The following is an 18,468-nucleotide window of genomic DNA, read 5'->3' as shown; positions in this document are numbered from 1 at the left end:
TTGAAGGATTTTTTATTTAAAACTACTTTAAACACATAAGTTATGGAATTAATTACTTTTGAATAGTTTCAAATCTTGCCCTCAAGTTTTGGAATTTGGAAAGTTTTCACTTATGAATACTTTAATTCCAAGTTAGCCCTTAGAATTTTAAAAGTTAAAATTCAACCCTTATACTTTATAATATTATAAGTTAATAATATACATATATATATATATATATATATATATATATATATATATATATATATATGTATAAGAGTAAAGTCAGTCTTACCGTTAGTAGGCCTCATTCACGAAGCCTGTCTATAAGGGGGTATAAGATTACTGCCTATAAAATGGCAGTCTAATGGGTGTCCACTATCATCCACCGCTTCCTTGACCGGTGGAGGGTTGTTAGCCGAACGGGTAGGATAAGGACTAGAATTCTCCCTTCATTGAAAGTATTAATGATAAATACTAACTAACTAAAACTTATATAAATACCCAATCTTAGTTACTTAGGAAAAAGTGAATAAGGTGCTAATCAACGAAATTACCCTTTGCACTTTGTTTAAGTCGATTAGTGGAGCGTGTGTGGTTAACCGGCACACTAACTCGTATTTAACAAGGTAGGGAAAGGGTAACTTAATGTTTATCATAGTATCGATGGAGCGTGTGTGGTTAACCGACTCATCGATTGAGGGGTAAACACTTAAGTGTACAAAGTAATTTGCATGGTTACTTCACAACTTGTTTTGTGATCCTCGGCATCCCAGTCACAAAACCTAAAGGGCACACTCGAGATTGAAACATGTCATTGAACGGTTCAATGACCCTTAAAGATCTAGGAGTTTCAAAAACTAATTAAAACCTAATAATATATATTTCGTTTTCATGGTGGAAATTGGTGAATCGTCATTCGCCTACCTTCAAATATTTTATAGCTTGGATTACAGCATCCCTCTTCCAAGTTATAAAAGTATTGTGTTGGGTCCTAGCCTTAATATTTCATATTGGGTGTTATATTAAGGACTTGAAATCAACTATCTTGAATATCTCCCAAAAGATGTCTGGTTTAGACATTTATGATCTTCCCAAATCTCTTGAAACAAGCTTTCCTAAACGAAGATGATGTCCCATGGAAATCATACTTCTTTCACCTCCTCCAATTATTCTCCCTAACCCATAAGTTCTTGAAAAGTTTAAGGTCACTCAAGCCCTATTGGAAAGCAAAGGTCTATGTGTGATCACATCTTGGAGATGTAGTCACATATTGACAAGCCAGAAGAGTTGGGTGTCAAAGTCTTGAGAAAGTTGGTGGCTCAACTACTTTCTAAGCCACATAGTGAGTTCCTTTGGGACTCCTATGAAACAGACTATGACAAGATCCTTAATGATATTATCTATTTGCTAAGATCAACTTCCTAAAACTTGTGGACATTGACAATAATGACATTGGATATCCAGTAAAGCTCTCTCTTCCCAATGGAAAGGGATCGGCCATAGTCGACTCGGTTGACCAAATGGTAAAGAGAAAGGCTAAGTCTGTGATAGTCCCATATTCCATTACCAAAGCGTCCATATGTTAAATTGCCAAAGGAAGGGGCATTGATTACGAAGCTGCCAAATTTACCTAAGGATGTTAAAGTCAATAAGTTTGACTCTACTTCAGGTAAAGTCCACTATCTAACTCTGCTAAGTTTCTATTCTGAGATTCTTAATACATGATGTGACTGGGTCACATGGTGATGTTTTAAGAATCAAAGAAAAGTGAAGAAACTTAAAGAAAGAATATGTTGAATCTGATCGCATAGATGGATTTCTATCGTATAGTTTGAAGATCGGATTCTTGAGTTACTTCTTAGGAGTTATAAGATATTGCTTATGAATAGATAACAACAAGTTTTCATATGGATTGTAAGGATAAGTTTTTCCGCAAGGTTTTAAAATAAAAGGAAATTTTTTATTTTATTTATTTTATGTATCCTTATAATAGTGTTTGTGGAAAATTGTTGCTTATAAGATTCCACTGATAGCAATATTGGAAAGTGAATTTGATTCTCTCATTTGTGGTAATGTCTAAATTTACCAAATAAGGAAAGATTCTTGTCACCCAAGTTTCAGTTGGATAGAAACTTGGAAACATGCAAGTTTCTTAGCATGATGAATGATAACTTTCAAGCATTGGAAAATTAAGACTAATTACTTGTTCACATGGATGTGTGAGTCAAGTAAAGGACTAAGGGATCGACTATACATTCTTGTGCACTGGTTAAGTCCACCATAAAAGATCGATAAGACTATTCGTCATAATTTACTATAGCTCAGTAAATATGGTTATACTTACAAGCGTAAGTGTAATTCTGAGACATTGGAAAAGGTTCCAATGTATGGCAGAGCGAATAAGAAGACTCAAATTAGGCAGAAAGATAAAAGTTTCTCAAATCTGAAAAGATGGGAGAGTACTTTAGTATCATGTTTTGTGATCATCTTGATGATTAAGAAACCATATTACAATTGGTCTTCTAAGGACATCTTAGTGCATTCTTATGGCTAAAAAGATGTGTCATGAATTGTTGAAGTGGTTAAATCAAGAAGATGATTCATACTTTGTTCCAAAAACAATTCTTAGAGTTATACTCTAAGATTGTAACTCGAGTGACATTTCTTAAAGAAGTTTTATAACACAAGTCAAATGTAAGAGTAAAAGTATCCTACTCTTGTACATTTGAAATTGGTAAGTTGTGATTTGGATAAAACAAAGACCAACTAAGGCCAATTGTATGAAGTGTTTGTCTTGATTAGAATCCACTCTATCTCTTGTATATCTGACAAGAAAGTCTTATATGTCAAGAGAACAGTGGGAGTCTTAACGGTCTTGAAACTCTCAAGAACTAATCAGGAATAAAATCTGAAGTTCTTCACTAGCACACGGCTTGAGGTTTATAACCTATCGGGTTGACATATTCTGTGCCCTTTCCAATTAAAGATGGCTTTGCATATGAGTTCTTAGAGTTCTCAATTGGTTGCACAACAACTTGGAAGCAATGGCAGGTCCTTGAGATGCCAGGTGGCAAGAATTTAAGATTGCAGAAGTTCAATCCATATGAGTTAGGATTTGTCACTAACCTAGTCTTGTGATTATGGTTTGACAAATTCACATGGATAAGAACACATACACCATAAAATCTAAGTGTCATAAGGTTTCTCTCCGATTCATGAAAATGATGGTGAGGAAACCCTTTCACTAAGTAGATTTTAGCTAGATAGCAATTGTGATATTTGCATTCTTAAAGTCGTTAGTGGAGCGTGTGTGGTTTACCGGCACACTAACATGGACTTGTGAGAAGTGGCAAAGGTCTAAACAATCAAGACTATGATTACAATATCCCTTTTCATAGTTCTTAAAATTGTTTAGACACACTTGTGAGCTATCTAAGATAAGGTGTATGATATTGATAAAGTTTTATCAATGCAATCTAGTATTAGAAATCTGAACTTTGGTAAGAAAGTCAATAAAGTATTGTTTTTTAGCTGATTTCTGAGTACATGTCAAAGTTAGTGGGAGCATAAGTGTTATGCTAATAATCATCATGTTAGTGGGATCATGATAATTATGATAAAAATTGCAAGTTAGCAATGTTAATTATAGAAAACAAAAGGTCTCAATTGGGAAAAAGTTGTTTTGCTATAACTAAGGGAGAGGAAATTATACTTCATCTCAAATCTAAAAGCTTAGATTGAGGTTTTAATCGTATTTAGTCAAGGATATATATATATATATATATATATATATATATATATATATATATATATATGAATTTCATGTTGGAATGGCTCAACATAAGGAAATTCTGTATATGGGTCTATTATTTGCGTTCTCAAATTCGATTATGATTACGGCATCTCTTTTCATAATCTGAAATTATGAGAACTTGGAAAATAGAAATATTGTAGCAAAAGGACTGGTCTAGTATCATGTCTTTATGTGAGACATCTGGAATCGTGTCTCATATGCTTCAGATATAGGATCAATTACATGTGCTATAATATTCATCCTTTCTAAAATTTTCCAAATGCCCGGGGCATTAAGAAGGGAAAAGGTTTAGAATTGGATATGACTAAAACGATTAAACAATTGTGGAGGACAATCTAAGGCTTACCAAAGATTGGCTGCTCAAGGACAGTTGGAAGTATAGTGATAATTCTGGAAGGACCATATTGACATAATCTGTAAGGAGGCAACTCTTTTTCAGAAGTGATAGTCAAAATGGAATATGCAAATGTTTCAAAGTTAGAAATTGTTCAATAAATCAGTGTAAGATTAGGAAACTTAATGCAAGAAGGATGTTTCCAAGGAGCTGATCTGCTTTGGAATGCTCTGTAATGGTTGTTGTCAAGTCTTTCTGACTTTGTGCATAATCATTATAAGAGGATCAATGCATATAAGTTTAGAATCTAACAGATTTCAGTAAATGGCATGAATTTGGAATTCTTGCATTTGCAGTAAGGATTTGGGACTATGAAAAGAGGATCATTGGAGTTATGTTCAATTGATCTATTTCACAAAGTAAAGATCATAGACAAACATAGTATGCATACGTGGTGTATGGCATGACTAGTGTTTAGAAAACATAGTGTACATGCTTGGAGCATGGGACAACTATTGTTTTAAATTCAAGAACAAAGTTGATAGCTGAAACAGTATACAATGAATAATGTGTAATCATATGGTGATAAATAATAGGTGTTTTATTTATGTTCATAGGTTTTGATACCATATTGGATTAAATTGTTATTCTGTTTCACTTTGCATGTTTTAACTTCCATAATAGCTAGGTCATTGTTCTGGATGACTAAGTTATTCAAACCATCCACAGTCGGTCATATGTTATAAGTAGATATAAATTAAGACTGTCATGGGTTGGTTTGTAGAGGTCTAAGATGTTGGACAAAGGGCTACAACACTCATGAGTGCTCATAATTTCTAAGTATTGGATTCAACCCACGCTCATTGGATTCACTTCATGGATTTTATCACAAGTGATCATGAGACGATAATATCTTATATTCTTCAAACCTAGAGATATGAGTTGTTACTATGAGTTGTTTGTACATTGATTGCACGAAAACGCATTCGGTAACTCGATGTTATAAAACGTGCCTTTGTGTATGATTCAGCAAGTAGTAGAACAAGCCATATGAGTTGAAGTTTATCCATTCCTTTTACCTTCGGGATAAAAGCGATATTTGTGGGCCCCTCGATTATTTGGTGATGACAAATGTAAGTGCTCGGCCGGGCCTAGACTGATTTGATTTGTTCAATTAGTCCGTCGTCATAAATCAGAAATCGGGAAACAACAAATGGACAGAGAGAATGATTATAATCCATGTCTCAGTCCATATGATATTTAGAATGGAGGAATGTATGATCCCTTATCTAATGGAAAAGTCATTGACAAAGGTCAGAGTTCATTGACAAGGTCAGAGTTCGATAGAAGCTTTTGAGAGCTACGATTGCCAATCGGTTCTTGAAGTCATACGCAATAATAGTTTTAGACTTATCCAAATGGGAGACTGTTGGATTATTGTCTAAGTCCATAACTATAATTGGTAAGACTTGACCCGACCCGACATGGTCCATTTGGGTTGCATGGCATCATGCATTTGGATAGACTATAATGAGAGAAATAACACTTAAGGTTTATTAATATATTATAAGTTCTAATATATTAATAAGATTATTTAATTAGTATTGATCAAGAATTAATCTATAATTAATTAAGTGATCAAAAGAATACTAATTAAATATATGGGTTGATTGTGTAAATCATCCATACTTGTATAGTGGGCTAAGACTCCATGGATTATCAAGTTGGGCTAAAACCCATAGGATGCTCCATGGTGTATTTGAACCCATGGATCCAAGGAAATGGAAAGCCATAACAATTAGCGTTTACCCTAATTGTTACACTATATAAAGATCATATTCTTGGGAAAATCAGCAACTATGTGTGATAAAAGGGGCTAGCCGATTTCATGAAGTGTGTATGTTCTCTCAAGTTATTCCAAGTGTATTTGGTGTTGTGTGAACCATTTGAGGTGTCACACTTGGGGCACTAGGCACTCAAGCTTCATGAAGACAATCTACATCAAAGAGGTATGTAATTCTAACTTGATATATTCATTTGAATCAATGTTATTATGCTAGTTAGGATGAATACCCTTGAAAGTTCATATTTGCATGTATAATAGAGATAACATAGATCCAAGGTATTTAGGGTTGCATGTATACTTAGGAGTGTTAGAATGCTCAAAACCCAACAGAACTATAATATGAACAATCTTGACAAGACCATGTAGCTTCATGGGATGTTACAAGCATCTGAAGCAAGTATGATCAAGAAAAAAATCTCCAACCCTACTACTCCTGTCTTGGCCATTGGGTATGGTAGTAAAGACAAGAAGAAGAAGTTTTGTAATGCTAAAGGTAAGTATAAGCTTGTTTCTCACAATCAAGGTCTTAATAGAAAAACCAAATATGAGATTGCACCTAATACTGACCCAAAGGAGGCCATTAGTTTCTATTGCCAAGAGAAAGGTCACTAGAGATGTAGCTGCCCGAAATACCTTGAGGACATAAGAAGAACACCGCAAAAGGAGCTAGCATGTTAGGTATTTTCATGATCGTACTTCTTAGAGTCTCAACTTCTTATATTTGAGTTCTTAATATGGGATTTGGTACTTATATTTGATCATGTTTACACGGAATAAAGGAAAGTAGAAGATTAAAGGCTGGAGAGTTGAACATGATCATGGGTAATCGATGGACTACACATGTTACAGAGATTGGGGAATACATTCTCTCGTTGAGTGATGAATATTCTATTAGATTAGTTAATTGTTGATATTCTCCTTCATCACAATAAACATTTTTTCATTTCATGCTTTGTTATTGGGTGGATTTCATTACACTTTTGATAATAATAATGGTGATATTTTAGTTCACAAAAATAATTCTTTTGTTTTTAAAGTTAGTCCATGCAAAGTGTTTATGGAAGTGTTGTTTGTGTTGGCAACACTAATAATCTAATGTTGAATGTTGACTATTCCAATTCAAATGTTTTAGATAAATCATGTCTATGGCATTTTCGACTTGGCCATATAAACAAGAAACACATCGCCAAGATCCAAAAGGAAGGGATCTTGGAATCATTTGACCTAGACTCGAATAATGTATTCGATTCTGCCTAACTTGGAAAGACAAAGAAGGCGCCTTTCACATGAAACTTCATTGGTGATCTTGGTGTCATTCTAGCATCAAGGATCCCATGGAAATTTTATGTGATAAGAGGGTGCTGCCATGTTGACTAGATAACCTAAGGATCATGGGATTTTGATACATATACTCAGGAAGTACCACTATGTTCGAAAGCGAGTTGAGGATGGAGACATCATCGTGAATAGAGTATCATTAGAAGAGAATCATGTTGATCCGTTCACAAAGACATTATCGAGGACCAAGCATGGCAATCATACTGTGTCAATAGGCATGATATTTTCTAGTGATATGGTTTAATTTTTAGTTGACGGTTTGATTATTTTGAAACATATAACAATATGAATTTTAACCAATTCGGTGTTTATTTTCTGGTGATTAAATAAAAAGTTGGTGATGCTACCATTTTTGTTCATTTATTTATATGTTTCACTTTTGCATGTTTAGAACCCACTTTTGAGTATTAATTTATTCAAACATTCACAATCGGTCATACTCATGGAAGTAAGTAGTGAGCGCTTGTCGACTGTCTATAGAGATTAGACAGATTGCACTAACACTTGTGAGTAATTAATAGAGATTTAAGTATTGGAACAAATTGCATTTAGAAATTACTTCATGGATCAAATCACAAATAATTCTAAGATGATAATATATTTTATTCGCAAACTGAGATGCATATGGGGTTTTTGATTTACAAATCTATTGTGAATTGGTCGATTCCAACACTATCTGTAACTGGAAGTAATAAAGGGTATGTTCATCAAAGGTATAGTGAGTAGACAAAAACTATGAGGTCAACATTTATTAGTTCCTTGTACCTTAATAGGAAAAGCGATATCTATGGGCCCCTCAATGATTTGGTGCTGGTATATAAAGTGCTTGGTAAAGCCCTGACGAAAATTGATGTGTTCAATTTAGTAGTCCAATGTAGTCGTCACAAATATTTATCGTGAAACATAATCTTGAACACAGAGATTGATACCTATCCATATATCAGGTTTATATAAATATCTAGAATAAAGGAATAACTGATCACTTATCTAAGTTTTCGAATCTTGATTAGATCAGAGCTCGATAGTTGCATTGGATGCCATATTCTCTTTTGATTATTAGAGATGTATTGGACATCATATAATTGATGACTTGTTCAAGTGAGAGACTATTGGATTGAATGTACAAGGTCATTAACTATTAGTAATAATTTTAAAAATAGCAGAGTTCTTTTGGGCTGCCTTCATGATCAATTTGTGCAATAAGGAATTAGGAGAAAATAAGTATATTAATTTATTATGATTTAATAAATTAATTAGAAATTATCTTTGAATTAATTAAATAGTTTTAATTAATTAAATGGCTTAAATATTAATTAGTTTATTGGTATTTAATTGGAATATTCTAGAACCTTCTAGGAATTAATAGGGGATGATTTCAAGATAAGTATAAGTATCATCCTTAGGTTATTGAATTTTTTAAGGATTAAGTAGGAGACTATAAATAGGATGTTAGGAATCAAACCCTGATACTCCTTACCTCTTCTAAAATCCTCCAGCACCTTATTTCTCTTGCCTCTGATGAAAATTATAACCCTTCTCTAGGGTTATAGAACTTTTCGAAAATCCTCTTTCTCCCATGGGTTCTCTTTCTTGCTATTTGGTGTATCGGGTGTGAAGGAAAATAGGGATTCCTACATTGGGTCATTTCATCCTTGCAAGGTGGCTGTTACAAGATCCCAATCAAGAAATCAAGAAGATCAAGATCAAGAAGTTAGTAGTTTTACAAGTTTTAAACTAAGTTGCTATAAGGTTTTGATGATACTAAAAACAGAGGATACTAAAAAACAGAGAAGAAGGTGGGAGATGGAACGCAGAGGGGATGGTACTTGGGGTTTTATTAAGGTCTTGATGGTATTCAAATATAAGTAATATTTATTAATAATAAATAATTTAATAAAGTTTTGAAGGAGGGTAGAATGGGTATGTGAGCACATTTAGCAAGCTAATGCAAAAAAAAAATGTTTAAGTCATAGACCAAAACCACAATAAAACTTTATCAATCAAACATTTTCACTGTTGGAATCTTTCTAAACTACATCCAAAGAAATTGCAAACCATGGGGACAAGTTTAGCAGTTTGCTAAAAAGATCAGTTTAAAGATTGTTCGTTTTTCTCAAGCATTTGACGCAATTGTTGAGATATACCTAAATAATTTAAACTTAATTGTATAATTTAAACTCAATTTTTCATCTTTTTCAGAACACTGAATTAACCTTCAAACTTCAGTCTTCAACTATTTATTTACTTTTAAATTCATGCATTCAAATATGTGTGTTTACTTTTAGTATCTGAAAATGATATAACTAATGTGCTAATTTTATATGGCAGTGCATTGATTTTTTCTATGCAATTTTAGGCTTAATGTATGTCGTTGGATTTCATTAATATAGTTTTAAAGTTACGAGCAAGAATTATAGTGTTGTTTATTTAAGTATGTAGTTATATTTTTGATGAGATATATAATTATAAAATAAATAATAATTTATGAAAATCAACAAGGATAGTTAAGTCATTTACCAATATCGACACTCCAAATTAATTTTAGACAAAATTACACAGATGGTCCCTGTGGTTGGCACGAGAGACCAAAGATAGTCCTTATGAGGAATTTTGGACGAGTATGGTCCTTGTGGTTCCAAATTGTTGCACGAATAGTCCTTATGACATACTCCGTTTAATTGTTGCCGTTTATCTAAATCACGTGACCCTCACACGAGGGTATTTTCGTCTATTGCTTTGTTACACGAAATGATCATATACATAAATGATCCTTACATCCAGCTGCCATTTACGTTGCCCCAAGAAATCGTCCCTTTCTTTTCTCCTCTGGTTTATCATCTTCGTCACTGCAAAACATCAAACGGAAACTAGGGTTTTCATCTTCATCATCTGCGATGGTTCTAACTTTGTGGAATGTCCGTTCAAAATTCTCAGAAAATCTTGACCTGATCAAAGCTTATGGTGAGTGATCAGTTAACAACTTCCAATTTTGTTAAGTAATTTATGCACATTCAATTTTGAGACTTCATTCTTTCCTCATATCATTATTTATTTGTTTTTCAGTTGAGTTAAGTAGTTTTTGCACATTCAAGATTCACCATGGGGGTATGTTCACAAAATACCCAGGAAGACGTTACGTTGGTGGGAGTATTGACTATGTTGACTACGTAGACATGGACGTGTTCTCCGTACATGATTTAGACAATATGATGAAGGAGATAGGTTATATCAACGGTGAGCCTATCTACTACCACTTCTTGATTCCAGAGATTGAAATCGATTATGGGTTACTTCCTTTAGGTAATGACTCAGACGTACTTTTGTTAAGTAAGCATGTCGCTAATCATAAAGAGATTATGGTGTATACTGAACATGGAACTACTAGACTCCATACATACTTTATGTTCTCCAAATAAGGTCGTATTGGAAGAAATCAATGAGCCTATTTCTCCGGAACTCAATCGAAAAAAGTTTACAAGTACAGAGGTAGGATCATGTAGTAGAAAATTGGACTTGAATGAGAACTATGACTTTTCTAGGTCCGTTGTACCTTTTGGACATTTTGATAGAGATGTATTGAAAGATGTTGGAGTTCAGCCTGCAAGTGAGGAGCTTAACAAAGCCCAAGATGTTGGACCTTCAGAAGACTTTGATCCTTTCTTTTATATGGATCATAATGATTACCAACAGATGGGGGACGATGATTACCAACAGATGGGGGACAATGAAGAAATTAGAGATGCTATTAGTGGTGAGACTAGTACCAATGGAAATATAAGCGAGGATAGTGACTTTTTAGTGGATGAACTTAATATGTTGGAGGATGTCGAAGTGAATATGAAAGACTTCCACAGTGGTGTTTATTCTTTTCCAAATCTAGATAACCACCAATCATTCAATGCACCTGATGTCACAGTTGATGACGATTTGGAGGTGATAGATACACAGTTGTTTGAATCAGCTCGTGTAGAAGAAGATGAGAGGAAGAAGTTAATGAGAAGGTTAAACAAACCAACCACGTGTTCATCAGGAGTAGTACATGAAACTGCATTCTATCTGGGTCAAATATTTAATTCCTCATCAGAAGCGAAGGACTACATTAAAATGCATTCAATTCGAACTAGGAGAAACATTTATTTTGCAAAAAATGATAAACAAAGAATTAGGGCAAAATGCAGGGGTATGGTCCAAGAAATGACAGCTGGGCCATGGACAAAAAGTAGAATAAAATGCAAGGACAAAACAATCAGTTCACAAAAAGCAACATGCCCTTGGGTGGTATTAATTTCTAGATCTGATGAAGAAAGCGATTGGATGGTGAAAACTTTGGTTCATGAGCATAGATGTGTGCAGTCAAGATCTATTAAAGCGTGTACTTCTAAGTTTCTTGCAACCACCATTCTTCAACAAGTGGAAGGAAACCCAACTATCCCAGTCAAAGCTTTGCGTGTAGAGTTACAAAAGACATACGAGGTGGGGATGTCAAGAATGAAGGTCTTTAGGGCTAAACAGCTTGCACAGAAACATGTTCATGGAGATTATGAAAAGCAATACAGCCTTCTCAGGGATTATGTACTAGAATTACAACAGTGCAACCCAGGAAAAACTGTGAAGATTGATGTATATAGTGAACCAAATGCAAACTTGGAAACTAGGATGTTTAAGAGAATTTATGTCTGTTTAGGTGCATTAAAACTGGGTTTTAAGGCAGGTTTAAGAGATTTGTTAGGATTCGATGGGGCTTTCATGAAGGGACCTTACCCTGGACAGGTTCTCACTGCTGTGGGTCTTGATTCCAATAATGGGATCTACCCACTAGCATATGCCATAGTTGAAGCCGAGAACAAAAGCTCATGGAGTTGGTTTCTAGAGTGTCTAGGTGAAGATTTGGAGCTGTCTACAAATTCAAACTTCACATTTATTTCTGACAGGCAAAAGGTTAGTCTTCTTATGATACTTGTTCATGACATCTGTGTAATTTTGTCTGCTACCTTTAAAAAATAACATTTTTGTTACTTGTTTATTAGGGGATTTTACCTGCCATTGCCAACCTATTCCCTAGCGCTGAACACAGGTTTTGTTTAAGACATATTCACGAAAACATGAAGCTATAATGGAGGGGGAAGGAGCACAGAGATCATTTATGGTAATGTGCAACAGCAACAACAGTTAGACACTTTGACAGATTCATGGAAGATTTTAACAAGTTCAATTCAAAGGCATGTGATTGGTTAAAGAAAATTCCACCCAAACATTGGGCCAGAGCACATATTTCAGGTATATTTACCCTTATATAACAGTTAGACACCTTGACAGATTCAATGAAGATTTACACTTTGACAGATTCTTATAAGATATTTTGTTGCATTGTACAGGAAGAGCACATACAGATATTTTGTTGAATAATTTATGTGAAGTTTTCAACTCAAAGTTGTTAGATGCTCGAGACAAACCTATAATTACATGTTTAGAATATATTAGGGAATACTTAATGAAACGAATTTGTATTGTGCAAAATGTGATAGATAAGTCTCAAGGGCCTCTTACCCCAACAGCCACAAAACTTTTAGATGGAGTTAAGAAAGATGCTTCTCAATACACTTGCATATTTAATGGTGCTGAGAAGACTCAAGTTACTGGGACAATGGGGGAACAATTTGTGGTTAATTGGAGGGACAGGAACTGTAGTTGCAGGCATACAGAGATCACTGGGATACCATGCTCTCATCTTGTTAGTGCCATTTGGGATAAGGTTGAGCATGGGGCAAAAAATGTCCCACCTCTTGAGGAGTGGGTACATCCATGTTATAGGTTAAGCACATGGAATGAAATGTACAAGTACAAAGTTCAACCAATCAATGGAAGAAGTATGTGGCCAAAGTCAGATTGCCCCACAACACTAACACCCCCCAAACATACTAAACAGGTAAATAATTTTCAATTTACAAGTTAGTATACGCTTATATTGTTTTATAATTTATTAATTATGCAGGTGGGGAGACCAAAAAAGAAGAGAAAGAGAGCTCAAACTGAAGAACCAAATAATCAAGGTAAAAGTTTGACCAGGAAGTTCCTTACAGTTACTTGTAGCAAATGCAAGAACAAGGGTCACAACTCTAGGAGTTGCAAGGGACAAGGGGGAAAAACTGAAGTTAGAAATGTGGTGGTAGGGGGCAAGAAGCTTAGCAAGGCAAAGAAGCAGGGAGATGGAAAAAAGGAGAAACCCAAAATGAAGGAGAAAACCAAACTTAAGGATAAATCCAAAATGAAGGAAAAAGTTTGATTTGTTGTCTTTTGTGTTGTTTGCTATGGAACCTTAGAAAGGTCTTTTGTGTTGTTTGTTTTGGTACCTTAGAAAGGTCAGACTAAGTTGGTTATTATGTGTCTTTATCTTTTGTTGGTATTATGGTTCACACAGGGTGCTAGACTAAGATGGTTCTTTTGGTTATGATACATTAGTCTGCAAGCTCTTTTGATATTTTTTTGGTATTATGACTTTGCACTTTAAGGTTATGTAATGAACTTTATGACTATGCAAAAGTTTGCATTTTATTTTTGAACATTTCTAATGTTGTTATGGCTTTACAATGGTTCACACATTATACTACAATGGTCTAAACCCTATAAAAACCTTTCACTTTCATTTTTTATACTTTAATGGATCTGGATAGTTCATTAAGTTGCAAACCAATATTTTACACTCATTACGTTCCAGACCAATATTTTTCAATGGTTGCAGACTAAAAGTTTCCCAAATAAAAAGCATTCCATTCATACATACGAACATTTCTTACATCACAAACAAAAAAACGAAATAATCTTCAAATTAATAGTACTATCTGATTCTACCCACAAGCAAAAGAACCATCATCTATCTACCCACAAGCAAAAGAACCAGCATCTCCAGACTAATACTATTAGCATCTTTTGTACACATACATGAAAAAGAAAACCCAACTAAAAACTAGCATCATCTTCACTTTTTTTGCTTCAAAACTTGCTTGCAGCAGAGATTCTTGAAGCTTGTTCTTGGATCTTAGCAAACCTGGAATGACAGCCACAGCCCTTCGACACATGGGCTCATCAAACCATGCAATGAAACCGCAACTGCTAGGACATTTCCAAAACCTACGCCCTGGGTTGAGATCCGTCCATGATGTCACTATCACCGCTTGCCTTCCACAAAAACAATTTACCATTCTTATGCAAATTTTCTTACAAACACACAGAAGAGAGAAGAGAGAAGAGAGAATAGAGGAGACGATAAATAAAGAAGGAAGTGATGGGGGTTTAATTTTTATAGGGAAAAGGACTATCTTTTGCAGATCATGAGAGAGAAGGGATAAGCAAATGACGAAAATACCCTTGTGTGAGGGTCACGTGATTTAGATAAACGACAACAATTAAACGGAGTATGTCATAAGGACTATTCGTGCAACAATTTGGAACCACAGGGACCATACTCGTCCAAAATTCCTCATAAGGACTATCTTTGGTCTCTCGTGCCAACCACAGGGACCATCTGTGTAATTTTGTCTTAATTTTATATTCCAATATCCAAATCTTCTTTATCTATATTTATCTATATCTATATTTATATCTATACTATAAAAGAGACAAAATTCATTGCACCTTATTACTTTGAAACTATAATGACCTTTAAAATTTATAATAATAATTAAATTGGGTAATTAATGTAAAATAAATACAAAAAACCATATACCTAAGTTTTAATTTTTTATAATCTATTTATAAAAATAAGTAGTTTAAAAATAACTAATAATAATTTACAATAACATAAAATTATTAATTACATTACGTTATCTTATTACATTACCTTATAAACATTGATATATTAAATAATACCTAAAAATTTATAAAATAGTCAAATAAGTGATTTTAAATCATTTGATCATAGCAAAAGTTAAGATTAACACTATATAAGAATTATATTTTAATTAATTCAAATGTAAACCATGACTAGATGTTGTTAAGAGATTTGATTATAACAATTGTTTATTTTATCATATCGTTCGTCTAAATGAACATAGTGTCAAAAATATTACTGCATAGTTAATCTACACAACCCACGAACATTCACCAAGTTTAATCAAAATATATAACTCTCTTTTAAGCAAACACATATAAAAATATAAAAACTCTCTTGAAATTAACCCATATAAGTTCTAATAATTAACAATATTGGTTTTTTATTTACTGAAATAGTTATTATTATTATTATTATTAAAAATACTTTTAAGGGTCCAAGAATTAATTAAACAGATTCCTTTGTAATAAAAATAGAGAATAAGACAATGTAGCATATAATGGATGACAAAGAAAATAACTTAACAAAGATAACCACAATGTTTCAAACAAGAAACATCTTAGGATCATAGTTGTAATCTTAACAATTCCAAAAAACACACTTTATCGTTGATAATTGCTAAATAAGTAAATATATTGTTATATAAGTTTAATACTCTAATAGTATTTTATTCATGTACCTTTGTCTCATTATAACTCATGGCCACCGGTATTTAATAATGACTATGGTTTTGGTTACAATATTTAATCAATGACTATGGTTTTGGTTACAATATTTCCTTAAAAGATTACATATACATACATATTAAGTGATTGGCATCTTATTAATATTAATTTGGGAATTTGACTTATTAAGGTAATTAAGTATTTCAAATGTTCACATATGGGTAATATTGTTTTTTTTGTACTCATTTACCCAACTAACTTGTTTCAGCCGTTCAAAAATAACCAACATTACCGGCTATTGTAGGTTTTGGGTGATGTGGCATCTACGTGGCTTGTACGCTACAATACTCATCACCTACGTGGCATTGAGAATTGTTTACATTATAAGAAGGGTGAGATACGACAGCTTATTAATTAAAACCCTAGATCGATCGATGGCATCTTCTTCCTCATCCTTTTCTTCCAAACGACAAGACGAATTGCAATCGGATCATCCATGTGATTGCGATTTGCCATCTCGTGTGAAGACATCAAGAACCCCAGACAATCCTGGAAGGAAATTCAGAGTTTGTCAAAACTCACTGGTAATTCATATTTTTTATTTCTTCTTCATCCTTCAATTTAACATGTTTTTATAAATTTCTTGAAGAATGGAAAAACTCCAAGCTGTAAATTTTGGCAATGGTTGGATGAGGATGAAGGGAGGAAAGATGGAAGAGGGCATTACAGGATGAAAGCAGAAGAAAGCTGCAATCTTACCTTGAAAATTTGTACCTTGGAGAATGAAATCAGCATATGCAGGATGAAGATTGAAGAAGAGAAGAACAGGAATAAACAAGAACTTGACAAAGTCAACTGGAAATTGTTTACCCATAGACTTGCATTAATTTTCTTGTTTCTCTTGTATGTCAAAGTGCTGTTTTAAATTATGTATTATGATGTAGTATGACTAAATTATGTATGCTTTTGTGATGTTTTCAATGAAAAAACTTATATTCTATCATTAGAATGGAATAGTATATTATAATGGAATGGGTATTAAACTTGGTAGTATAAAAGATAGTAATAAACATTGTTATGGAATTGAATCATTGTAATTGAATCATTGGAATGGTAGTGTACAAAACTTGTAATGTTATTGTTAATCACTGGAATTGAATTGTTCAAACAATGTAATGGAATTATGATTACACTGTAAAGGAATTGTGATTACAGTTGATATTCTAAAAGTTGGTAATAAATTATAAATAATACAAATGGTATTAGAAAGATGTGCAAAAGATGGTAATGTATTATAGACATTCCAGGGAACATTGACTTCAAAAGATGTGACAAAAGTTTTACATAACATAGTTAAACATTCATTACACCCAAAAGATGTGCAAAAAGTTAAGCTATTCCAACTAGTTTTCAAAAGATGTGCCAAAAGATTCTAAAGTTAAAAGATGTCAGTCAAAGATGCCAAAAACATTAACAACAGTACAATAAGCCAAAAGTTAATCCAACTCATACGGATTGTCATCACTACTGCCCTGTTTTCCCTCCCACATCTTTCTTATCTTAAGTTTTGTAATTCTTTCTGAAGGTTTCCTTGCCCTCTTTCCCACTACAACTTGAAAAGCTGGTATTTCCACTAGATCTTGAACTACAATTTGGTTAGCATCTTCAACTTGAACTTGCACTTCAGGTTCAACTTCAGCTTGAACTGCAAGGTGAACTTCAACTTGGTTAGCATCATGAACTTCAGGATGATTTTCAGGTTCAACTTCAGCTTGCACTTCATCTTGAACTTCATGTTGCACTCCATCTTGGACTTCAGGTTCTACTCCATCTTCAACTTCAGGTTGCACATCCTCTTCAAATTCAATATCAAAAGAGTCAACATCACTTTCAGGTTCTATTTCAACTTCACTTTCACTGTCAATATCAACTTCATGTGCCAATACAACCTTCACTTTATCTGTTTTGTATTACTTGAAAAGTTAAGTTATGCCAAATATGTTAAGTTATACAAGTTATATATAAATAAATATATCAAACATACCAGCTTTCTTGGATTTCTTTTTCTTTGAACTTGCATTTGATGATTCCCCAATTGGTTTTTGAGGACAGGTTGTTCTATTATGCCCACTTTCCCTACATATGCTGCATTTCATCACACTACCTCTTTTTGTGATTGAATGCTTTTTTCCTTGGTTTTCCCTCTCAATCTGATCCCTTTTCCTTTTTGTTGATGGTCTTCCTGGTAGCCTTCTCCTTTTGGGGGGCAATGGGTTGATGTAGTCTACATGAGGCCACATGTCACTACCATTTAGTGGGTTAATGGTATACCTGTAACAGTTTAGGTACATTGATGTGGTAAACCATGGTGACACATACTCCTCTACATCCCTGTTGAGGCTTGCAATGCAAGCATACCCATGCACACAAGGGTAACCTGTTAACTGCCAAGTTCTGCAAGCACATGTCCTGCTACCAATATCCACAACATATGCATCATACCCAAGTCTGACTTCATACTGTTGATAACCAGATGGTATTACTTTCCAAAACCTGTGCATATACACATGTTTAAAGACAAACATATATAAGGACAAACATGTTTAAAGACAAACATATATAAGGACAAACAGTTTTAAGCACTTACTTTTGAAGATCCTT

The 18,468-nt window shown here is 33.8% G+C and overlaps 1 protein-coding gene across 1 annotated transcript; it reads left to right on the top strand.

Annotated features, from left to right (window-relative positions):
• The first annotated feature begins 12,446 nt into the window (after positions 1-12,446).
• On the top strand, positions 12,447-13,597 carry LOC111875889 (uncharacterized). Its single transcript, XM_023872418.3, has 3 exons — positions 12,447-12,591; positions 12,690-13,240; positions 13,307-13,597. The coding sequence occupies exons 1-3, from the start codon at positions 12,504-12,506 to the stop codon at positions 13,595-13,597; spliced, it is 930 nt and encodes a 309-aa protein (XP_023728186.2). The 5' UTR covers positions 12,447-12,503.
• Positions 13,598-18,468: the final 4,871 nt, after the last annotated feature.

The sequence above is a fragment of the Lactuca sativa genome, chromosome 4 (genome assembly GCF_002870075.4).
Source record: "Lactuca sativa cultivar Salinas chromosome 4, Lsat_Salinas_v11, whole genome shotgun sequence".
NCBI classification, from domain to species: domain Eukaryota; kingdom Viridiplantae; phylum Streptophyta; class Magnoliopsida; order Asterales; family Asteraceae; genus Lactuca; species Lactuca sativa.
The sequence above is the reverse complement of the archived record's forward strand: the minus strand, read 5'-3'. Positions and strand labels throughout refer to the sequence as shown.